General features: G+C 39.0%; 1 protein-coding gene across 4 annotated transcripts; it reads right to left on the minus strand.

The window, feature by feature from the left end:
* Window positions 1–5,904: 5,904 nt before the first annotated feature.
* Window positions 5,905–24,807, minus strand: loxl3b (lysyl oxidase-like 3b). Of its 4 annotated transcripts, XM_034125579.1 has the most exons (17): window positions 24,561–24,807; window positions 21,648–21,998; window positions 21,197–21,360; window positions 19,938–20,155; window positions 16,543–16,608; window positions 15,178–15,234; window positions 14,142–14,346; window positions 13,362–13,542; window positions 10,925–11,079; window positions 10,018–10,188; window positions 9,257–9,412; window positions 8,645–8,804; window positions 8,053–8,296; window positions 7,351–7,466; window positions 7,071–7,207; window positions 6,842–6,953; window positions 5,905–6,645 (listed from the first exon to the last, which is right to left on the minus strand). In XM_034125579.1, the coding sequence occupies exons 2-17, from the start codon at window positions 21,988–21,990 to the stop codon at window positions 6,557–6,559; spliced, it is 2,574 nt and encodes an 857-aa protein (XP_033981470.1). In that variant the 5' UTR covers window positions 21,991–21,998; window positions 24,561–24,807; the 3' UTR covers window positions 5,905–6,556. The 4 variants fall into 4 exon arrangements, with proteins under 4 accessions (XP_033981470.1, XP_033981459.1, XP_033981451.1 ...); XM_034125568.1 differs by lacking the exon at window positions 10,018–10,188; XM_034125560.1 differs by lacking the exons at window positions 9,257–9,412; window positions 24,561–24,807 and having other exon boundaries at window positions 21,648–21,990.
* Between the last annotated feature and the right edge of the window lie 229 nt (window positions 24,808–25,036).

Consider the following 25,036-nt stretch of genomic DNA (forward strand, 5'->3'; position numbering starts at 1 on the left):
ATTTTCACCCAAATATCTCTCAGAGGGGCGTGGGGAGTGGCTCCTTATTTTCATCTAAAGTAACAGACAGAGAATCAGCACTTTTGAAACAGGGCTGAAACAGAGGGGATTATGGGATGCTGCAATGATCTATTTGGTGTTTGGAGCCAAACACTTCAGAGACATGATTTGTATATATCTGAGACCTATAATATATTGATGAAAAACAGTATAATAGGGGACCTTTAAAGGAAGTGACCCTACCTGAGTGTGTGAGGTGCATCAGAGCCCAGGAGGCCACCTGCTGCTCTCGAGGGTCGTAGGATTTCGCTAAAGCCAGCAGAGGCTTCACTCCCTCCAACATGACAGTCTCTCTGTTCGACTCTGCACGAAAATACATGTTAAACTTTCAAAAGTCAAAGTGAACTTTATTGTCAATCTTTCAGTTTGTGTGTACAGACAGAGAGATCAAAATACCGTTTCCCACAATCCCGAATACAAAAACAAATATATATAAAAATATGTAACAGCCAGACACCGAGAGAATAATTATTATTAAACAATTTAAAGACCTTAAATCCTTCTGCACCCACCTGAGGAGGCGAGGAGGCAGACGCAGGCGCAGGAGTGGCTCTGAGCGCTGGAGTCTCCGGACCGGATCAGATCCAGGATCGGAACCAGCATCCCCATCTCAACCACAGAGGCTCTGCACACTGACACCATATTACAGTATATGCACGGTTATTATGACCCTATTCATTGGATTAATTTAAGATGTGATTGTGGATAACAATTAGATTTAAAAAAAAAGCAATATTAAAAACATGATTCCATTAGAGGGACATCTCTAAAATGTTGACCAATAACAACAGAGCCGGCCAGCTAACCAATCAGAGCAGACATGTCACAGTAGTGACAATACATACTGATATACACCTGAACATCAGCAGGAGAGGACTCTTTAAAGTAGAGATACTACATACTGATATACAACTGAACATCAGCAGGAGAGGACTCTTTAAAGTAAAGACACTACATACTGATATACACCTGAACATCAGCAGGAGAGGACTCTTTAAAGTAGAGACACTACATACTGATATACACCTGAACATCAGCAGGAGAGGACTCTTTAAAGTAGAGAGGACTCTTTAAAACACCTTGTGATTTCGTATCTCTTACCGTTGTTCTTCACTAACAGATTGACTAAAGACAGAGAGATGGTTTTCTGAACATCCAGGTCAGATGATAGCAGTAAGTTCATGACCGGCTCCAACAATGCGTCTGGTAGAGGAGACTTCACTGAAACACACAGAGCAGGAAACACTGGTTATTGTGGGTGAAGAAGCAGCGTTTTTGGGATACTAGTACTGTGAATAACGGCACTTAAAACCTGTTAAGCCCCAAAGACCCCGTCGGCGGGTCCTTTTTTTTCCACAAATTAAATTAAAAAAAAATATTTTTTTTTTAATTTTATTTTTTTTAATTGAATCTTTTAATTTTAATTTTGTTTTCTTTGGATGGAATGAATACCTATGGTGATAATTCAATGTAATACACCATTTTTATAGTCTGGTACCTGAAAAAGGTCAAATGGCACTGATGGAACCAGATGTACCCAAATGTGCCCAAAGCTTATTCCGCCTGGACTTATTTTTGCTAAACCTCTCTAAAAAGGTCAAATTTCACTTGTTTTGCCTCAATCTTGATACAGGGTACTTATTATATGTTATACTTTGGATTCCTAAAGCTTTTAGTCTACCATCCCATCATTCAAGGGTGGTTTTCACTATAAGTAATGTTTTTTCTTTAGGCGGAGGTAAGAATTTACCTTTTTTTGCTATGTTCCATCTGAATTTACTCTGACTGAGAAAAATCTATATTGATTCTGACACTTCTACATCCAACTCACAGATGTAACCTTGCTTTGATAAAATAAATTATTCATATAACCCTTTTAGAAGTTAAGTTGTAGTCATTTGTTTTGGGCATGTCATTTTCGAGCCTGAAACCTGAAAAACAGGCTCGGGGCTTAACAGGTTAAGCCCACACATACAGGGAATTATCTGCCAACCCTAGAAAGAAAATTACAGTTGATAATTTGCATAATAACCGTGCTGTCCGTTAGAGCTTATCTCTGCACAGGAGAGCAAACACACGTCTCATTACCTGCTCCACTTATCTGTAAACCATTGCTATAAAGAAGAAGATAGTGAAGCAACATAAAAATCTGTTTGGATTCTTTACTCACAGTGATGACTGAGCTGTAGATAAAACATGGCCGCTGTCTTCTGCAGCTCAATGTCCTCTGAAGCTGAGAGTCGGCTCAGAGTCTGAAGACTTTCCTCATCATGGAGCTGAAGTTCCTCATCTATAGGAAGCAGAGGGGGGACAAGTACTCAGATCCTGTACTTGAGTAAAGTAGAAGTACTCAGATCCTGTACTTGAGTAAAAGTAGAAGTACTCAGATCTTGTACTTGAGTAAAAGTAGAAGTACTCAGATCCTGTACTTGAGTAAAAGTAGAAGTACTCAGATATTGTACTTGAGTAAAATAGAAGTACTCAGATCCTGTACTTGAGTAAAATAGAAGTACTCAGATCCTGTACTTGAGTAAAAGTAGAAGTACTCAGATCTTGTACTTGAGTAAAAGTAGAAGTACTCAGATCTTGTACTTGTGTAAAAGTAGAAGTACACAGATCTTGTAGATGAGTAAAAGTAGAAGTACTCAGATCTTGTACTTGAGTAAAATAGAAGTACTCAGATCCTGTACTTGAGTAAAGTAGAAGTACTCAGATCCTGTACTTGAGTAAAAGTAGAAGTACTCAGATCTTGTACTTGAGTAAAAGTAGAAGTACTCAGATCCTGTACTTGAGTAAAAGTAGAAGTACTCAGATATTGTACTTGAGTAAAATAGAAGTACTCAGATCCTGTACTTGAGTAAAATAGAAGTACTCAGATCCTGTACTTGAGTAAAAGTAGAAGTACTCAGATCTTGTACTTGAGTAAAAGTAGAAGTACTCAGATCTTGTACTTGTGTAAAAGTAGAAGTACACAGATCTTGTAGATGAGTAAAAGTAGAAGTACTCAGATCTTGTACTTGAGTAAAAGTAGAAGTACTCAGATCTTGTACTTGTGTAAAAGTAGAAGTACTCAGATCTTGTACTTGAGTAAAAGTAGAAGTACTCTACTCAGTACCAGAGTGTAGGAATACTCTGTTACAGTAAAAGTCCTGTATTCAAAATGTTCCTCAAGTAGAAAAGTGAAAAGTATTGTCATCAAAATATAGTTAAAGTAGCGACAGTAAAAGTAGTCATTGCAGATTGGTCCATTTCAGAATAATATATATGATATGTTTTATAATTATATAAAGTGTTATCAAAGCTGGATTTGAGTATGTTAGATAACTATAGTGTTTTCTGACTTTTGTATATTTTTACATTGTGCATTTCTACATTGTTCTCTAGAAATACCCCACAGATATAGATATCTTTCTATCGTATATGTGTGTATTTAGTGTGCAATGCCTGTTTACATGCTATAACAAAGAAAACGTTCCCCAGATTTGGATAAAAAAAAGTATATCTGATCTAATATCAAGTATCTACAGTAAATGCACTTGGGGACATTGCAGCACTAATGTGTGTTTGTCGTCCAGAACAAAGACAATCCTCGGACAAAGTGTTCTTACCGTTCAGAGAGAGCCTCCTCTTCCTCCTCCTCTTCCTCAGGTAACTGCTCTCAGGTGAGACACTGAAGCACGTGCACTCACACAGCTCCCTGAAGATGTTTTTTATTTTCCGCTCAAACTCTCTGCCGACTTTCCTCAGATGGAAGTTGAATTCTTCCAGAAGTCTGGAGCAATCCTCACAGAAACCCGAAGCCATGACCGTTTATCCTGCAGAGAAGAAAGAAGGCACCTGCCGCGTGACGCAGAGCTGACTGCGGTCAACTCAGCCGTCTCTCGCAGTCAAAGAGTCGTGACGCACGGCCGGACTGATCTCAGCCAATGACAGCTCTGCATGCATCCCCTGGATATTATGTTATTAACTGCTTTCATCGACGCGATGTTTACAGAGAGAACAGCTGTGAGGTCCGTGCAGAAAGCAGAGCAGTGTGTATAATATATATCACTCAGTATAACAGGCCTACTGTCTATATTTGCTTTAGTTTAATAGATATCTAGGCTACAAACAAAGAGTCGATATTTTTCTGTGGTGTAGGTGTGTGTGGTACAGTGTGTGCGTAGATGCAGCGGACAGACAGGTCTCAGTTGGTTTGGTGTCCTCTGCTTACTTTTAATACTTGTAAATAAAACTTTTGGCCCGTAATTTATTTTCCTCATTGTAGCGACCAGAGAGGGGGTACCGAAGTGGGCCGGTCGGACAATTCACTAGCACCCCCCCGTTGACAATTGACTAGCGGTACCGAGTTGGGCCGGTCGGCCGGTCGAGTTTCCCGGGCTGATTTTTAGTCCCAGTCCGACACACACACACACACACACACATATATGTATATATTTATATTTATACAATTTCAGAATCAAACAAGTATGAGAGCACTCTCATAATAACGTAACACTATCAAGGTTCAAGGTTCAAGGTTCTTTATTGTCAAACTAACATAGCTACAGAGTAATTATGTCGTTGAAAATCTTATGTCACAGGCTTCTCCAACAATGCAACATAATAATACAGATAGTAAAAGTAATACAAAAAGAAAAATAGTTCTAAAATAAAGTGAGTATGTGGAATAGTGCAGTACGAGTTTATATACAAGTTATTGGAATGATATATATTAGATAGTAGATATATATTACTAAGTAGAAGATGAATCAGAGACTGGATATATCCGACCCGGCTAAAATAACTGGATGGCCTACCTGCCTGTCAGCCTTCCATCTGTGCACAAACTTATCTCGTGCCCTCGTTGGTCATGTGCGCGTTCGTGTGTGTTGGAGGAGGGGCTCTGTAAGGAAGTGGCAGATTTGTTCCGGCTGTGTATTTTCAAATTCCAGCGATCTCGAGCTGGTTTCTCCAAAATGACCTACCCCACCTTTAAGTACAGCACTTGAGTAAATGTAATTCGTTACTTGACAACACTGGTTGGCAGTGACAGTAGTTGAAAAACTGGTGTATGAAAAAAAAATACATTACCAGTACCGAATCAAGAATTTGGGCAGATTTTTTCCGGCTGTGTATTTTCAAATTCTAGCACACTCGAGCTGGTTTCTCCAAAATTACCTACCCCACCTTTAACAGTCCTGTATTAACCTTTATTTGCTCAGTTTTGATGTCTTTGTTATTCTAATAATAATAATTATGAAATAATGACTTGTATTGTTATTTTTGTATTATGTTATATGATAAGAGTCCTGTAGGCTATTTACCTTTGTTTTTCCAGCTTTTAAAGCTGTTACATCTATTCCTGTGTAAGTACAATTGAACACTTCTACACAGGTGTCAAAGTGGCCATTGAGTTCACAATCAAATTAAATAATCTATCCTTTATAGTTCCACTTCAGACTTATTTAAAAAGGAAGTCAATTAAAAAACTTCAGCTAGGGAGATTGTTTACACATGTAATACTTTCCTCTCGGTGTTGTACTTCTTGTGAGGAAATGCATGTACAGAATCTTATTTTATATATTTTGTTTAAAAGACAGTTTTACTGAAAACACTTCAATAACATATTTCTTTCATTTTTTCTTATGATGTTTTTATTAACTAAACCAATTTCCTCTGTGAAAAACCTATTTATCGAGAAACCTGATTATAATCTGGGGTTTGAACTGTCATGAGTGGTGGACATATGCAACCAAAGTAGAAAACATGGCCAAAAGTGTTGAAAACGGAAACCCTAAACCTCCAGGAACCCACCAACATTTTATTTTTTAAATAAATTGAAAAAAAAAGGGTGCAGCACAATGTGTATTCCTCTCCTCTTTATTCGGTGCAGCAGTTGTGATACATCAACTTACATTCAGACATTGTTGAGGGTAAGTGTAGTTTTTTTCTTTTTGCCCGATAACATCTACATTCAGACCCTAGATTACTTAATAATAATACAATACATCAAGACTAAAGCAGATGGAAAACTGACAACAATGCTAAGTGTTCCTGAGCACCGATTTAAGCAATAAATAGTGTGGAGGCAGGTGTGTTACGGTTTGTTCTGTGGACAAGATTACTGGTATTATACTTGCAAAATTGTTTAAATAGTACTTTATCTATTTGTTGATCTGCTAACTTGTATAATATTTAGTCAAATATATCTTTATAAAGATGCTTCACCCATACTGTAACTCTGAACATTCATAACATTCTTAATTGTTTGTAATAAAAAATATAGCATTAGCTCACATTAGACTGAGAAAAAAAAAAAAAAAAACTTGAATATTCAAGTATAATATAAAAAGACATTCAGCGCAGGAAAATACTGTTGGCTTCTTCCATAACTCCAAATTATATGTGAGGAAATCCAGTTTTTTCAACCTGAAAATACAAATGTTTGTCTTTTGTTTTTAAACCTGTAAAGTGTGTTTTTATTCCCCGACTCTGGGGCGCATATGTCGGGAAGTTATTGTTGATTTATTGAAGGAATCTGGTTATTGAGCTGCCCGGGGTATTTCTCAAACCTCCTCTCTGCCTCCTCGCTGAACGCATCACCTGTAGGGATGAAGAAAGCAACAATAATATGTATTTACTTGAATACTAATTATATACATAGACGAACAATAACAAGTATCTGGGCCCATTAAAGTTGTATAAACGATAGAAATATTGATAAAATAACAAACAATAATCCGAAATCGAGCACCACTTACAACATTTACTAATTTGGTAGTTTTTTTTGACTGCTTACCAATGTGGCAGTTATGAAGCCAGATTCGATGTCCGTCATATTTGCAGTTACATTTCATGCAGTTGTTGGTGAAGTCGCTCTCAGCCACTTCGTAATTTGGGTTAATCACAATCTGTGTAGTAACATAAAAAAACATTTTTGTAACAGGGTAGACAATCACAGAGATTAAAACACAACAGTGCATGACACACAAACATTATTGTGGTATTTGCTTTGTGAACATGATCACCTGCAGGATGTAGTTTCCAGGTTTGACGTCTGTGATGTCGATCCACTGGCAGTCGATGTCGTGACGGTACAAATCCCAGCAGCCCACAGTGATGCCCTGATTCCCAAAGTTGGCGCACTCGTAGCGCTTAGAAACACCTGAGGGGCAAAATTATTAACTTAATCTTGAATTAAGGCGTCTAAGGACAAAGGGAGTGTTATGTTGCATAGATTGAGGCACATTTGTAGTTTGTAATATTGTGCTATTAACATAAAATTGTATTTGTTTTGATCAGACTCACCCTCCTGACAGTCTGTGTCCTCCAGACAGAAGCTGGCTTTGTGTCCCTCGGCCACTTTGGTACCGTTTCCGCTCAGCAGATCATAGTGGGTGAAAATGTCCATGCTGTGGTAGTGGCTGTAAAATACAGAGACAATTTCAAAATGAAAAAAACCTACATTTAAAATCCGTAAACTAGCATCTCCTAAACAATTTGATTCCATGCCCTTCAAAAACAATGTTTATACTTAAAGGTAGGGTAGGTAAGTTTGAGAAACCGGCTCGAGATCGCTAGAATTTGAAAATACACAACCGGAGAAAATCTGCCACTTCCTTACAGAGCCCCTCCTCCAACACACACGAACGCACACATGACCAATGAGGGCACGAGATAAGTTTGTGCACAGATGGAAGGCTGACAGGCAGGTAGGCCATCCAGTTATTTTAGCCGGGCCGGCTAAAATGATTGGTCGTGCTTTTTACAGTATTACGGCTTCCACAGATGACATTTTTTTATGGATTTTTTGTCAAAGCACTTAAGATATTCATTGCTATCGGGGTGTTAAGAGCATTCCATGGAATATAACAAAAAGTGTATCTCGAGCCGGTTTCTCAAACTTACCTACCCTACCTTTAAAGTAGAGAATCAAATATATATATGAAAAAAGATGAAGAGCAATAATGGGTGTGTATTCTAAGACCTGTTAAATGAAGACAACATTACCCATGACAGGCGTGCCAGACCCAGGAGTGTCGCCCAGCTTTGGGCTTGAAGTCAGCTCGGCCGATGTTGTGTATCTGGGAGGAGAAGCGCAGCAGGCGGCGGTGACCGTACGGCCAGTTGGCCTGCGCTGCCGTCTTTGAGAGGCAGTCCTCCTCCGCAGCGCAGTAGAGCATGTGCAGAGGACGGTCCTCGATGTAGACCGTCTGCTGGACCAGCGGCGCGTTCAGGACCAGATCAGAGGCCGCTGCACACAGGAGGAGTATTCATATTATAATGGATTACATTTACTCAATATACAGTATTTATTTGACTGTACCTTATTTACTTTTACATTCTGTTTTATCTTGTTTTTCTTATTCCTGTTTATTACGTGAACCATTATGTCACAATTGTATTCTTTCTGTGTCTTAAGTATAGTATGTTGCATTGTGAAAGAAGCCTGGGACTTAGGATTTTCATTACCAAAACTACGTTGTACCTTTTGTGCATATGACAATAAAGCCTTTGAATCTTTAAATCTGGAATCAAGTATGATAATCAATTATATAATATGTATATTATATATGTTTTTCCCTTAGTTTCTGTCACTCACTGTCAGAGCAGATGACTCCTGCTGCAAACTTTGCCGCTGCTTTCTGGCAACTGAATGTTTTGTGGTGCTGACACTGACTCAGAGACATCTCGTTTCCTGTGCACTTCACGCCACTCATTATCATCTCCGTCACATTGCTGCTGTCCCAGTACCAGGTCTCCTTAGATGGGGATAGACAAACGTGCAAACAGAGAGAAACACGGTGCATCGATCAGGAAAGAGCCATTCAGAGAGTTCAGTTAGATGTTGAAAACAGTAGATGTTCAGGACTCGTTTATGGCTGCAGGATGATGACAGTGTAACAATCAGTTTATGATCACTGCAGGATGAAAAAGTTCTGCAGATATTGAAATATTAAAATCAATCCTTATACCCAGCAGTATATGAAGTATTAAGAATAAACCCCACCTTCAAGTGATTTAGTTCTTTTTCTTAGGATTTTGGATGGAAACTTTTGTACAACGATTGTTTTTAAACTGTTGGATTGCTACTTTGACTTTAGTAAAAGATCTGGGTACTTCTTTCACCACAGCATCTCATCCTGTTAAGAATACATTTGTTCCACTTTTCACAGAAGAACAAATCTCTTAATTCTTTCTTTGTCCTACTTACAGTGATGGCATGCATGGAGTATCCGAGCCCTAGCTGCCTGCACACCACCATGGCTTCCTTTGTGGTCCAGCCTGCGCTGCACACTGTGCCCCACTTGGAGCCCACCTGAACCTCCACCCGGCCCTCATACGTGGTCCGGCCGCCCACTATCCGGATCTGCAGAAAGGCCCTGCTGGGAGTCAGTGACGGGACACACTTCCTGTCCTGTCTCTGAACTGTCTGGGCTCAAGCTAACATCATATACAGTCCTCCAGCAGTGGAAAATGTTTATTGAAGCAGCAGTTTTGGTTAGATTTTCTAGGCGGGAGAGTGTTTTCCAGATGAGGTCACCACTTCAGCTCGAGTGGTGAGTAGCTTTGAGTTTGATTAGAAACTTCATGTGAGTCTGGTTTGACAGCCCACATAAAAAAGACCACAACAGTATCGTGTTCTTCCATGTAGGAAAAGTAGCTTCTACCCCATATGAAACTTATAATCTACTGTCAGACATTAAAGGGATAGTTCAAACCATGTGAACCAAAATGTAGCATGATAGTTTAAGTTTAAGGACTATGTTTGAATGTGTTACCAGTTCTAATAACAGGTTTTAGTATGCTACACATATAAGGTAATATGTGACTGAACAGAAGTATTGGATATATTTGAACACATATGCAAAACACTAACTGTATTCAGTTGGGTATATTTGCACATGTCAAATATACCAAAAGGCAGCTGTGCTCTGCTGCAGGAGGTTTGCTTTAGTGCTGTTAGTAACCTACTTGCACGCCCTGGTTAGCGTAGCCCAGGCCCAGCTGCCTGCAGGCCACCATGGCCTCCCTGGTGTTCCAGGTCTCTCCACAGATCAGACCCCAGCTCAGCGTCCCGTTAGAGTCCAAGCTCAGCACCTCCAGGCGGCCTTCGTAACGGGTCCGTCCTCCTGCGAGCCGGATCTGTGCGGGGCCGAGGGTTAGAGACCAGGAAGCAGAGCATAGATACACAAGGGCCAGGCTGGATGGAAAGTCTACCTTTATCTCTGGAAGGTTTGTTATTTTACATTTGAAATGTAACATGGTTTAAATGCATGTAACTCGAATTGAAAACTATCATTAAGATAAAAGGGAAGACTTTTCATTCCGCTAAATCCAGCCTGAATGTGTATCCACAGGAAACATGGAATAGAGTATGATCTGGGTAAATACAAACTGCACAACCAGAAATACTCTGTGTTAAAAGAAAATTGCTGCTGTCCCAAAAAAATACTTTGTGTTCATTCATTTCTAAACCATAAATGAGCTGAGCGGGTTTCAAGCTACAGACCTGGTTTAGAATATATTGAACAAAATGTCATTTTTTTTTGCAAAAGCAGTGAAAAAGCATTGGTTGTGAGAAACATTTGAGATTTCTCTGGTCAAAATCTCAAGTTAGGGAAAACCAAAAGGAATTTTAGAGCAAGAAAAAAAGGAAATGCAAGACAAGACATTATAACGTGTTTGCCTCTGCGACATTCATGAAGGCGTAAGAAAGTAAAAAATACATTTTCACAAGTAATCTATATCATTTCTTTCTTTCTCTAATGCAATACATAGTGTAATAACAGTATAAACCATTCAATCAGTTTTCTAACTCTTCCTCAAATTTGAAGCACAGTTTAAGATGAAAGTTGTAGTATAGAGGTTCAGCTCTGACCGAGTGCTCCACGCCCATGTAGGGCACGTTGCAGCGGACAGCCGCGTCCTCCACGTGCTGACAGTCCTCCGATGTGATGTTTTTAAAGGGGCAGTTCCAGATGGATCTCTCCTGGCCGACACACTTCACCTCGTTCATGTAGATCGGACCCATTCCTGTACAGAAAGACAGAAATCAGCTTTAAAGTGAAAGATGGTAACCTTTTTTATGGATTTAGTTTTAAGTTCAAAGCGAAGCGATGGTCTGGATCCATTCTCTCCACTTTTATATTTACAGCTCCTTGAGTAAACAATACATATAATGCTTTTCAAAACCTGACTTTCAGATATGAGATATGTGTATACTAAGATTCTACTTCTATCAGATGAAGATTCATTGAATTAGGTCATTTAAAAATCTATTATATTAATTAATAGCAAATAGGTGTTTCAAAATAAAGTAATTTTTAATGGGGTACAACTGGGAAAAGTAAAAATCATGCACATTTCAAAGTTTTATGAAAAATTGGGTGCAGGTGAATTCACTGTTTCATTTAATCCCCAAACAAAATCATAATGTCACAGGTAACAGATTAGTTTGATTCAAAAACTCCATTGTAGCAATTTTCTTTCATTTTTAATATGTACAATTTCCTGGATACAAAATTAAATGCATTTTAGTAAAGACCATAAAAAGCCACAAAAAGGCATTTTTAAATTGAGGTTTTTCAGATTTGTATTGCTGTAATGTTTAATTTGTATATGTTTCCACAAAGAACTAGAAGTTATGGGGTATCCAGTTTTGAATGCCTTTCAAACTACATACAACTGCTGAGCATGCATGTTCCCCGTCAGCGACACCCTGGTTTACATTCACCCTCTAAACTCACTCCATCACTGCACCATGAGCTGATTGTATTCTGACATTTCTGAGGTGACGTTAAGGAACATTTCCCAGATTAATTCAACCAGGTGGTCTCTGAGCACAGAGAAGGTTGAAAGAGTCTCTTCCCCCAACTTCCTCTGTGGTAGAAATCCTGATGTCCACACACGAAAGAAGACATCCCCACCCAGCGGTCCCGAGAAACGCCCTTCAAAAGACCGTTTGTGTCTTCTTTGGTGGAATCTCCGGGTAGTTTACATAAAACTACACATACTGTACCTCTATGTTCTCAAGACAAACACACACACTAAGACAAATATTGTAATACTTATCATAATACTTTCAATACAATTTTATCCAGACACAAGATGGATTTATAAAATTCACCACCTTTTTTTCACATGAAATGTTCCATAGCCTCTTTCATGTCTTTGTTTCTTGTCTTTCTTCATGCACAACATTCCTTTACTTATTAAAATAAGCTCCAAATGAGGAATCAGTTCAGGAATGTGCCCTCCTTTTGAGAACAGATTGTCAGAGATGACCTGAGCGATAAGACAGACTGCAGATGGACAGCTGATGACTGACCTGAGGACAGTTATACACTTCAGCAGTTAAAAGGGATTTAATGCAAATCGCAGAATTGGCTTTGCTTGCGGAAATGTGTCTACATATATCATACAATTTAACAATTTTGTTATATTCAAGCGTGTCTGTTATATTTGTATTGAAGTCATTAACATCTCATCATGGTTGCATCACTTTAAATTATACTTCTTCTTTCTAATGATGCAGAAAAACCATCACTGGATAAGTAAAACCTCAGTTAGTAGAGCTGAGAGGTTAAGCTGACATGGAAACGTATCTACTGTATGAATGCAGGGCAAACCTTTGGACCTTTGTACAGGATGGAGCGCTGCCTCTTCATAAGGCGTGCCAAATCACACTTTGGTTGAATTTTCCAACATTTTTTGAGCCTCATCTCAAACACAGGTTGACTACTTCCTTTCCACTTATCACTGGACTTCTGTCTGAAGCTACAAAGTCTTTAACTCCAACCATCAGTGGTTCCCAAACGTTTTAGTTTTGTTTGAGAATATTATTCCGAGTGAGTACTGCATCAGAGGATCCGTTTCCATGTCATTTCAAAGGTCCCCTATTATACTGTTTTTCATCAATATATTATAGGTCTCAGATATATACAAAACATGTCTCTGAAGTGTTTGGCTCCAAATACCAAACAGATCATTGCAGCATCCCATAATCCCCTCTGTTTCAGCCCTGGGGGGGGGTTACCTTGGTTGGTGATTGGCTAATGGTTACACAAGCCAAAAAAATCGTTATGACATCATAAAGTGGCCAAAATCTGATCAGCTCATTTTCAGACAGGTTTTTATATAAATGGATCAGGACAAAAAGAGAGAGAATCTTTGTTCCTGAAACTTTCAGAATCTCTTTACACAGAGGGGACACATGTTGATGTAGAAGAGACATGAAAAAGTGGATTTTGCATAATAGGTGACCTTTAAGTGAGAGTTTAGATGTCGTCCTTAAGTCATACAGTGTTTTTCCTTACCTTGTCCCATGCGGGCTCCGGTGAGAGCCTCCTTGGCGCTGCCGAAGCCGAGCTCCCTGCAGACGACGCTGGCCGACTGCAGGCTCCAGCGATCGTCACACACGGTGCCCCACTCGTTGCCCTTCAGCACCTCCACCCGACCCTCGCCCAGCTTGGCACCTCCCTTCAGCCTCACGTTGTTCTGGAAAACAAGTACACACGTTAAAATTAGTATGAGCAGACTGGCCAACATCGGCAATCATTTGGCTCTTTGACTATTATTGGGAAATAATATTTAATAACTGGGTAATGGAGATATATATATATATATAATGTGGAGACAGGACAGATAAGACTGGAAAGGTAAAGAAAGGGGACATCGTGCAGCAATATCTTTTATTATTTTTTATATTTTTTTATGTTATTATAGTTTTCTTAAAATGCTTCTCTATCAGTGTTTTTTAATTTTTGTTTACTATGTATGCACCATGACACCAAGTCAAATTCCTCGTATGTGTCAACCTACCTGGTGATAAATTGGTAATAATTCTGATTCTGATTCTGATAAAACAAATGAAAACTTGAAGATATTTGTTGCCGTTAACTTCCATAGTACATTTTGACGGAAAAAGCACAGGTGTAAATAATAAATAAATATTGGCTTCAGGCTCAAAGGTGCTTCAGGTTTCTCATACTAGCATGCTGGCTCACTGTCATGGCTTATTGGGACACATGTTATATGTTACAGTTGTGTTTTATCCTACAATGACAAGTCAAAATGTGAAGAACGAGCTGCCTTACCGATATTTTAGGTTTCTTTTTCAAGCCGTTTTGAATGAACAGCGGCCCAGGCATGCAGCTGACAACGGCCGGCATGCCGCCCTCGCAGCTGGACGTTGCGTTGGGCTTGCTGAACTCCAGAGGACAGGCTGCCAGGTGGATCTCTGTGCCTACACACGCCACCGAGTGGATGTGGAAGTGATTCTTCTGACGCTCCAAATACAGCCTGGAGGAAGCAGAGACAGGGACTGTGAAGTCTGACAAAATGTACTGTGTCCGAAATCCATACCAAATTTGTGACCTATGTATTATATACTTATCACTATAGTATGCTGTATAAACTAAAATATCAATATCTAAATAAACTTTGGCAAGAGACACTAAAATAGTAATCTTTTCAGTTTTCTAACTTTTTTTTAAGCTGTTCCTTCAGCACCAATCAAAATGTATTATCATTTCTGTTCAGCTGTGAGCAGCATCTCCATTAACAGCAAACAACATTACTAATTGTTGTCTCTTTTCTGGTTTTACCACACTACAAACTCAAAACATTCATCGAATTAGTATATGTTTTAGATTTGGGACAATGCAAATAATTAAATAAATGAAATGATGCGTTACTAGCATTAAAAGTATACAGTGACAATTAACAATATGACCATCTGAAAAAACAAAAACAGATATATAACTAAAAAGACCACACAAATAAATGAATGACGTAGCTCCTGATCTACAAAGGAACAAACATGCACACCCACCACCTGCTCATGTTATAGTAAGAATAACATCATCCTCACACAAATTACCAAAGATATTGTCTAAATTAATATGAATACATTGAACAAAAGGAAAAACAAAAGCTTAATATGTAGTCACACCTTGTTGGATAAAGCTTTTTGTTATTTTGTTCTGAAACCAACCACAATTGCAGGGCAGGTGCTCGCACTGGAGGTGTTGGGTCTACACATTTTTTGGGGAAGTTTAAATGACATTTGTTTGTGAGGCTTCGGGAAGTGTTTAGGTTATTTACCGACCAAACTGTTTATCCTAAGATTACCTTTTGCCAGGACTGCTCTGTTTAGTCTTAGAGTTAGCTTTAGCTTTGGGTGTCTGCCTGCAAGGTAAACACGGGTTAGACCGCACAGTTAGGAAGAGACAAATGAGGTGACAAAGTGAAAAAGATCATAGTAACAAAAGGTTACATGATGCACAATTATGTTAAATGTAATGACACTGTTCAAAAAGGATGTGCCCCCTTCAACATTTACAATACAGTCTTTAACACATTTCAGTATACTTTTAAATTGTATACTCAAAAGTCGCACAGATTTGTTGTAGGTGACACATCCTTTCAAAAAATATATGTATAAAAACACAAATGGGAATAAAAAGTTATTTTGACACGTCTCATCATGACAGACCCATATACACTGCATGGTCAAAGTATGTGGACAATCTTCGACATACTTTTGGAAAATATTTAAAGGAATAGTTCAGATTTTTAAAGTGGGTTTGTAACCAGAGCTTTTCTAAAGTCAGTGAACTACACTTATAGTAGTACAGTAGAGGCAGAGGTAGATGTTTGGAGAAACAGTCATTTTATGTTTTGCTTTCCGTGCTGGTATTCCTGTCTGTTTTTCAAAACTGCCATCTATTGTAACTCACTGACTATGTACCTCGAGGAACTGGAAGTAGACCAAATGGTTTTACTGTTTAGCTGTCCATATACCTTTGGCCATGTAGTGTATGACATGTAAAGCATGATCATTAACATAACATATGAAGACTTTTTTTGTTGAATATATAAATATTATCGTGAATGTGGATAAATACTGTATTTTAACAATACGGTATTCTGTTTTTCACATTTGTTATTTTTTATTTGTTATTTTTTTTAATCTGTTCGATAAAATAAAGATTGAAATGAAATGAAACATTATGTTTGTTAGTAAAGAAATAGGCTACCATGATAGTAGCTTTTCTATCGTTCCAATGTGAACCTCAAGTTACCACATTGATTTAGTTTGGCGTATGGCATTGCCTTTAGATTTTAGAGGTAGGTGTAATAGTTAAAGCATGATATTAAATGGTAATATCATGAACAACAAACAGTCTATGTTAGTGGGTTATTCAACTTTTTTCCAATACAGTTGTTGGAATAGAAGTGTTTTTTGTAGAAATGTACCGACACCAGTCATTAGATAGAAATAATGAGAAAACTCAACATCCAAGCAAGGCAAACGGTACTTTAAGCAAGTTCACTAAAATCTACAACCTATTCACATGCTGCACATCATGATACTATGATATTAAAAAGAAACTAGCTAAAGAGAGGCGCTAAATGGTTATTGTCTACTACCTACAGGAAACCCACTGTCTAAACTACAGTTTGCAGACGGTGGGTTTTCCGGTGACAATGTACCTTCCACCGGCTGAAACATTAACCTTTGGCCTGGAGACCTTCTCAGCTGCTCGCTTTTTCAGACGTCTGCAACAGTGAGACATCCAAATTCATCACATAGAGGAGTGAGACTACATGCAAACACACACATATACACAGTCTGCAAATATATACACACACACACACACACATACTGTCTCTGGGCTCCAAACACATGTCTTTAAGGTAAGAAGTACTGGAGGGTCAGCGGTAAATAACATTTTTGACATTCCACAAGTCTCCAGTATATCATGTTACAGACTTCAGGTCAACGAGGTATGATCACAATTACAGAGCCATTTCAACTATTCAGAACTACGGAGGCTGTCTTGAGTCTCATGCCGTTACAACTGATTCATAAATATAGTATCTACGTGTTAATGGCTGGCACTCTCTACCTCATTGTATTTGAGAAGAAATATGACCAGCTCTCTTGCTTCGTGCATTCTTGGCAAAGATAATCCCTTAAATATTCCTCAAAATCTATTAAGACTCGTGAAAATCCTCCTTAACTCCAGGAGTAAATGCATTTCATTAAACTTGGTACTGGTTTCAGAATACTTATTTTAATGCAGGCGGAAATTGGGTATGGTTTAAGTCCTTTTTATCTGAAGGGTCTTAGTTTTGTGTGTGTTAACGATGAATCTTCCACGCAAGCCAAAGTTGCTCATAGAACTTAGACCGATTCGAAAAAGGTCTCGTATTTAGTCCTAGTCTGTTCACTATAAATATATATACAGTACATATGCTTCGTAAACAATATAAGAAATGACTCCATAAACTTTCATTTGTATGCAGATGGTACCCAATTATATCTACTGATCAAGCCAGATCAACCAAGCAAATTACTAAACTTTAAGCATGCCTTAACGAAGTAAAGAAATTGGATGACCTGAATAACACAGATGGTATTTTACACCTAAAAAATGCATTATCTAAAGATTATTGTCTCTGTATACATTTCAAGGAATACAGTAACATTTAAACCTGGATTCGACTTTTAAACAATTGTGAAAAGTCGGTTTTCCATCGTCAGCCCCTTTTAGACTATGTAACCCAAACAGACTAAATAAGGACAGACAACAGAACAGATTGACTGTTGGTTAATTTATGTTGGCTTCTTTCCAGTCGTTGTTGTCTGTTCATTATGTGACCTCTCGCCCCAACCCCGGATCATTCCCCTGAGCCTCAGCCTTCACACACATTTGAGAGAAAACACACATTTCCCCTCAGACTACTGTGAACCATCTGAATAAAACTGCTTCAGCTGGAGGGCAGCCAGGAATGTGTGCAGTCATACTGGAAGAACAAACTTGGTAGAAAAAGTGGAGGTCTGCAAGTGCACCTAAAATATCACCGGTTTGTCTAAAGTCAATATAGTTTTGTATATATACATTGTTGTAACCTGACCTTTAATGTTTGGTTTCTGCCCAAGTGTGCAATATAACACATAACATAATATTCCCCATCTGTCCATTAATTTATATACAATTGTAATATTGTGAGAGCAAACCTTTTATATTGGTTTCTATATTCATTGTAAACAACCTATAGTGCTTTGTTATATAGATCCTGATTTTAGGGCTAACAACTAACAATTATTTTCATTCACAGCTGAAACAATTTGTTGATTTTAGGATTAGTAGATCGAGAGATAAAAAAAGGCAAACATTTTAAAACAATCTTCTTCTATTTTCTTTCTGATATAATCACACGACGAATAACTAAAATTGTATTAAAATGGCAATATGAACTAGTATATTATAATGTTTATCAGTGAAATTAAAGGTGGGGTAGGTAAATTTGAGAAACCGGCTCGAGATACACTTTTTGTTCTATTCCATGGAATGCTCTTAACATCCCGATAGCAATGAATATCTTAAGTGCTTTGACAAAAAATCCATAAAAAAATGTCACCTGTGGAAGCCGTAGTACTGTAAAAAGCACGACCAATCATTTTAGCCGGCCCGGCTAAAATAACTGGATGGCCTACCTGCCTGTCAGCCTTCCATCGAGGCACAAACTTATCTCGTGCCCTCATTGGTCATGTGCGCGTTCGTGTGTGTTGGAGGAGGGGCTCTATAAGGAAGTGGCAGATTTTTTCCGGTTGTGTATTTTCAAATTCTAGCGATCTCGAGCCGGTTTCTCCAAAATTACCTACCCCACCTTTAAGAGAATGATGATGCAAAAAGTATCAATCTCTCATTGATAATAAAGTGTGTTGCCTGTTAATAGTCTTAACTAGTCCTAACTATTAGTGCCAAACAAAGCCTGCAGGTGTAAAACATGACGGACAAAACACACTTTGGTTGTACTTTTCCATCTCTGCAGGCACGTCCTGTTAAAGTGATAAAACAAGAACATGAAATATGTGACCTGACCAAGACACAAACCCTAACCCTAAAGGTTGTGTTTTTCTGTATATCCAGAGGCAAAAGGAAGAGAACAATCATCATGTGCTTTGTTGTTCAGCTGCAGTTCTGGCAGATGGTAGAGAAAGTTCCAGTAAACAGAAGTTCCTATAATGTCCACTCTTTAGGGAACAAAGTCTAAAAATCCTGCTTGTGGTTCGGTTAAATTGTTGCCACTATGCTTTACAGACTAAAACCCAGGAATGTCAAACAGGCTGGAGCAATCATCCCGAGTGAAGGAGAAAGTTACATCATCAGAGCGAAGTGGCCTAATTCCCTCTGCTGGTTCATGGAAGCAAAGAAAGATCTAATAGTTTAATGTAGCTGTGTACAAAAAACGATTAGACTGCCCCTTTGTTTGAGATGAAGTCATTCCACATTTTGGGTTATGCACATCTGAGTCTAACCCCGAGGTAGATTTAGGATACTTTATTGTCTCTAAGATTTGCATAAACTGGAAACTTGTTTTGGGCACTTGCATATAAGGCAAACTGCACATGACAATTATGCATCTTAACCACTGTCATATCCTTTTTTTTTTTTAAATATGAGGCCATCACCAGCAGCAAGTCAGCTTAGCTTTACTTGGCATTAAGACAGGAAATAGAGTAAAATATCGCGTTATAGGCGTTTCTTATCTTAATGGTAAACTAACAAGCTGCTAGCTGTAGCTTCTAATTGACTGTAAAGACACAAGAGTTGTTCAAATATTCTTATTTATCTTAACAAGAAAGCAAGTAAGTGTATTTCAAATTTCCAAAATATCAAATTGTACCTTTAAGTTACCATGTAGATGAGCAACAGTCTATTTCCACTAAATTACGAAATATAGGGTTAGATCAATCCTTTCACAATTTTTTAGACCTAATGGTCAAATCCTACTTTGCTGTCTGTGTAAAAAGTCACAGCTTTAACCTCATGAACCAGAATCAGATATTATTGGTTGAAGTCGAGCTATTATCTTACTTGTAGAAGTTCTTGTTGACTTTCCTCTCATGCGGGAATCCCAGCATGCCGCAGACCACATGAGTGTTTTTGATCGTCCATCTCAGGTCGCAGATCTGCGCCCAGCCGTCTTTATATTTAACTTCCACCACGCCCTCCGTGATGGGCAGCTTCTTTCTGGCAGTGGTGACTACAGGCCGCAGCCGCACCTCCTCTATATGTTTCTCATCCACCTGAGCCTGTTTGGAGAAAGTGGAGAACAATCAGATGTTTCTTTTATAATAATAAATAATTCCAGATTCAAATTTGCTTCTAAATCAAATCAGGTAGATTAGTTAAAAAAGGACACTGATGTTTGATAGTTAAATGAGGTAAGGATGCTTAGAAAATCACAGTATTGTCCTTACTGGATCATAAAGATCATACTGACACATCCATGCACACAAAAGCATGTCTCTATAGGACTCTTTAATGAGAGGAACAGACTAAACAGTGGAGCCATTACAGACTACAATTCTAGGTCTAAACAGCTCATAAGTGGTAAACGTGATTCAGCCTTGCAATGAGTCACTTCCGCTGTGGTTTATTTGGCTTGTGGTCACAGATTAAAGTCTGGACGCCACATTTGACTGGGCCTGCAACTGGCAGGATAGAGTGGGAGTGGTTCTGCATCTGGAAGTCTGCCCACTTAACTCTTATGAAACTTTTTTTCATAAGACCCTTCTATGTAACAGAGACACATTATCCAGTCATTCAAGCTGTTTCCAGGAGTCTGAAAACAAGTCCCCGGTCCAACCTTGTTCACCTTGGACCAGTCAGCCATATTAATGGAGTTTTAAAACTGACTGCAATGATGGAACAATGCTACTTCAAGACACCACCAAACTGCACCTTTATAAATGTTTTTATTGAGGGCTAAAAATTACATTTTGTACGTTTGCCAGGCTCAGACACATTGTAAAGAGCTGAGCTAATCAACAGCATGTGTGTGGCAGCTACTGTACAGGTGACAATGAGGCATTGAATTACGTTCATGCTGGTTAAATCTGACAGTATATAAACTGTGGGAGATTAGATTATAAACCTGTATGATGAACCTCATTTTTACAGCAGCAAAATGAGGCTTGTGATCACAAAATGTATATTTTTGTCTTTGGCACTGGCATAAAAGACAACAATAAGTCACACCAAAACAAAATAATGCATCTTAACCAAATAAACCACAAAAACAGTTTTGTTACAAAATGACGAAACATTTTTAAATGAATTCAGCGACTCACATCAATAACATTTGATTCCACAAATCCGGGGATCCTCTCGTCTTTGCACACCACTCCGGCGTCCTCATCGTGAGTGCAGTCACTGTTGCCCCAGCCGCGAGACTTGCAGGAGTCGATGCTCCTCTCTCCCCCGTTACACTGCACGTTGTCCAGCCAGATTTTCCCTGGACAGGCAGGAGACTGTCAGTGAGACTGCAGCACACTCCCAGGCCTGTGGAAAGTAATCATTCCAGGCCTGGAAGTGACACTTGGTTGCTTGAAATGTTGGTGCTCTGGGCACTCGTGGCAGAAAGTTCTTCACAGTACAATATAACTAACAGAAAATGATATGAGTGGATTATCTAAAGGTCCTCTGTGTATATCCAAACCTGTCCTTTTTAACACCAAATAACCATATGACAGAGTGTATTAAGTAAGAATCTTGACATCAGGTGTTTGAGGTCACTCTTACCTTGGCCTTTGCCATATTTGGCGCTGTGGGTCCATCCTGTGGCTTCCACGAAGCCCAGTTGGCGACAGAGCACATTGGCGTTGGCTATCGCAAAGTCGTCATCACAGATGGTTCCCCACTCTCCCTTGTAAAAAAGCTCCACCCGACCCTCGTTGTGTTTCCTGGGGTATCCAGACAGTCTAACCCTTAGCCGTTCGGTCTGCGGGGATGGAGACGGTGTGGGGGTCCGCGTGGGGGTCCGAGTGGCTGTGTTTGATGGTGTGGTCTGGGCCAAACAACAAGGTAACAACAACCCAAACAGAAGGGAGACTGCTAGCTTTTCCCTGCGTCTTGACTTCTCCATTGTTACAACTGCAAATAAAAAAAAGGAAAAGAGTAAGTCGACAATAAAAAAATGTATGCAGACCGGTAAGTCTCCCCTTTCAGCTCTTAATGTCTAAACGCCCCCCCCCCCCTATTTAAAATGTATGTTTAACCTGGAGAAATCTGTTCAATTTTGGAAGACTTTTACGTACAGTTTTGATCATACCAGATGGGAAACAGCTGAAGTTCCCATCTAGTTGCCCTTCAAATGACCCTCCGGTTTGCCTAAATACCCTTTTGGGTCCCACTCTGGTCAGCCCTGGTGCCCCCTAAATGATACTCTGAAACGTTTATACAAATAGCTTTAGTTAAAACCGGGAGTGTTCTGAAAGAGGGGCTGAAAATACACTCAGTACATAGTAAAGTAAGATTGATGAAATGTGATTCAAACCATCTGGTTAGTGTTTACTTGACTCAGATATGGGGGAGAATAACAGGGAAAATTCTAAAATGCTTAGGCACAATCATGCTGACCACAAAAGTTACATGAATGTTTATATTATTGATATTAACAGCTGCCCTTTGACTGGAAGCTTTTCCTCTTTTAAGCAGCTTTTTTGTTCAGATTTATTCATGGTTGTCGTGCCAGTTTCAGGACATTTTTTTCCTGTTGGTTATTAGTCATCATATTTTCTGATACAACAAGCTACCTTTTTCCCACAAAATGTTCACCCTGCTCTCTTAAACCTTCCTGTAGGGCTCTGTTTGTGAATGCTAACATAAGACTGCTATTGATACCCTGACAGCTACACTTCTTCTTAGCGTATAGCGAGTAGGGAGTTGTTCCTTCAGAGACACACATACAGTAGTGTGATGTGTTTGTACAGAAACCACAAACTTAAGGTGCCCTTTCCAAAACATGTCTGAGACTGACTGCGCAGTCTGAGTCCAATTTCACAGAGTATGGATGGACACACGCGTTCACGCTAAGCTTTAGTCTGCAGGGGCTTTTAAGGCTGAGCCACAATGTCTGAACTGAAGCCATGTTTGTCGTGCCACATTTGGGGGAGGAAATATTCTGTATTTTAAAAGCTAGGGTTGGTAATCCTTGAAATATATGAAGAGTAGGGTAGATTTTGAAATATAAAACCCCAGCCGAGTTTGGCCAACCCTTTCCCAATGAAAGAAGGTAGCAGTACTAGCTCAATTAGTTGCTATATTAGACAAAAAGGTGGTCAAGTTTGCAATACTGACAGTCTGTCTTCTGAGCCACCCCACCAAACAATCATAATGAATATAAACACCAATTATTTCATGTTTTCATTTAAAACATTTCATTATTGCTTTTGTAGCCTTTGTTACATGAAACCTCCATGACATTAGGCCACCAAGTATCTGATTGTATTGTGCTTATGCATTAGTCAAACCAACTCTCTCACTCAAACACCCACACACACACTCTGAAGCAGGGACTCTCCATACCAATGAGCTCATGGATCAGGTTTTGTGAAAGTCTCAAATGAACAAGCAGCAGCAGCAGTTCTCCAGCATAACATACAGAAAACTTTGGTCATCACAAAGTCTTTTAATGAGACACTGAATGCACACATTCCCACCAAAACAAACATACAACTTTTGTCAAACTACGACTAAAGGCTCCCTTGATGCAAAGAAAATATTTAACTGCCTTGTCACAGCATGTATTTGACCTCATAGGAACTTTGTGGAACTTTATATGAAAAAGCAGATATGTGCATGATCCACATTAACAGGAATACAATGGATGATGTAAGAACCTGAATTATAGATAAGGGATAAGACACTATAAAGAAGGGGAAAAAATCGAAATGGAAACACGTGGTGGTCAAACATTTCCTAGAAAGAGAAACTGCAATGCTTTGTTGGCTTTTCTGATCCACTTCACTGTTTTGTCCACATCCAAATCTCCAACTGTAACATTGGGATGTAAACACAAACATTAAACAATACCACCATAATAATAGGGTAATCTTTTCCGATTGTTAAAGAATCAGAAAAACCCAACCACTGCACCCTTTCACTACTTATTTTCTGGAAAACAGATGCTACAGAGCATCCAGGCCAAAACCCATATATTGTGAGTGTGAGGAGTTCATTTTCGATTCTAACTAAACATATTTACCCCTAATGATACATGATTATTACAAAGTTCTACCAACACATTTGAGTACACCAAACAAGACATCTAGCAGCAGGGATTTCTGTGAAAACACTTCAGACTATTTTTCCAAGTCAATATTTGGCTTGAGAACACATTTTGTTTCCTGTTGCAACATTCCTCACATTTTTCTTCAATATTCAGCTTCCTAAAAGGGAAGGTCTGTTTTACTAATATACATACTATAAATGGGGTTTTAAAGCACTTTGATGCCTAACAGAGTTATCAAAGTAGTACATACTTTAAATACAATATATCAGGTAGAAGTTAGTTAATACCCAGATAGTGTATGTAGGCTACCTTGTTCTTTTCAACTATAGAAACACAGCATGATAACTTTGTAAAAAATGTTCATTTAGCAGGAAAATCACTATTCTCTTCATTTCAAACTACAACAACAAGTATAGCCTTACCTTACGTTCCCAGTATGAGGAGGTTATAACGGTTCCAGTGGAAAAGGAGGGGGAGCTTGGTCTTAAATCTTTCTGATTCAGAAGTTCCTCAAGGACGAAAGGTGAATAAATGTCCCAGAACTTGAGCTAATTCATCTCCTCCACCAAACAAGGGTCCAATTTGCGGGGCAGTGGTCCACCAAGCAGCCAATTACTCCTTCCAGCGTTAGTTACTGTCTGTAAATTGCCAGCTGTGCAGCCCTCACCGAGGAAGAGGAGGAGGAAGAGGCTGCGAGACCGAAGTGGGCTGGATTTATTCCCTGGAAAGACACTAACTCTTTCATGAATGGTTCTGTAACAGGCGGGCGGTCGTCTCTTGCATAAAAAGACGTGCATTTCACTTATGTCACACGCAGGCTACACTGAAAAAAAGGGGAAAGTGGGATTGTTCAATTTGCAAATATGCAGTTAATATATGAGACAGAATTTATTCATGT

This window comes from Trematomus bernacchii, unplaced genomic scaffold (genome assembly GCF_902827165.1).
Source record: "Trematomus bernacchii unplaced genomic scaffold, fTreBer1.1, whole genome shotgun sequence".
NCBI lineage: Eukaryota > Metazoa > Chordata > Actinopteri > Perciformes > Nototheniidae > Trematomus > Trematomus bernacchii.

Coding starts and splice junctions, on each gene's coding strand:
- loxl3b (XM_034125579.1), bottom strand. CDS start 21,990: ATGGAGAAGTCAAGACGCAGGGAAAAGCTAGCAGTCTCCCTTCTGTTT. Junction 21,361..21,647: donor CAAATATGGCAAAGGCCAAG/GTAAGAGTGACC, acceptor CTGCCTGTCCAG/GGAAAATCTGGCTGGACAAC. Junction 7,208..7,350: donor GGACACAGACTGTCAGGAGG/GTGAGTCTGATC, acceptor TTTGCCCCTCAG/GTGTTTCTAAGCGCTACGAG.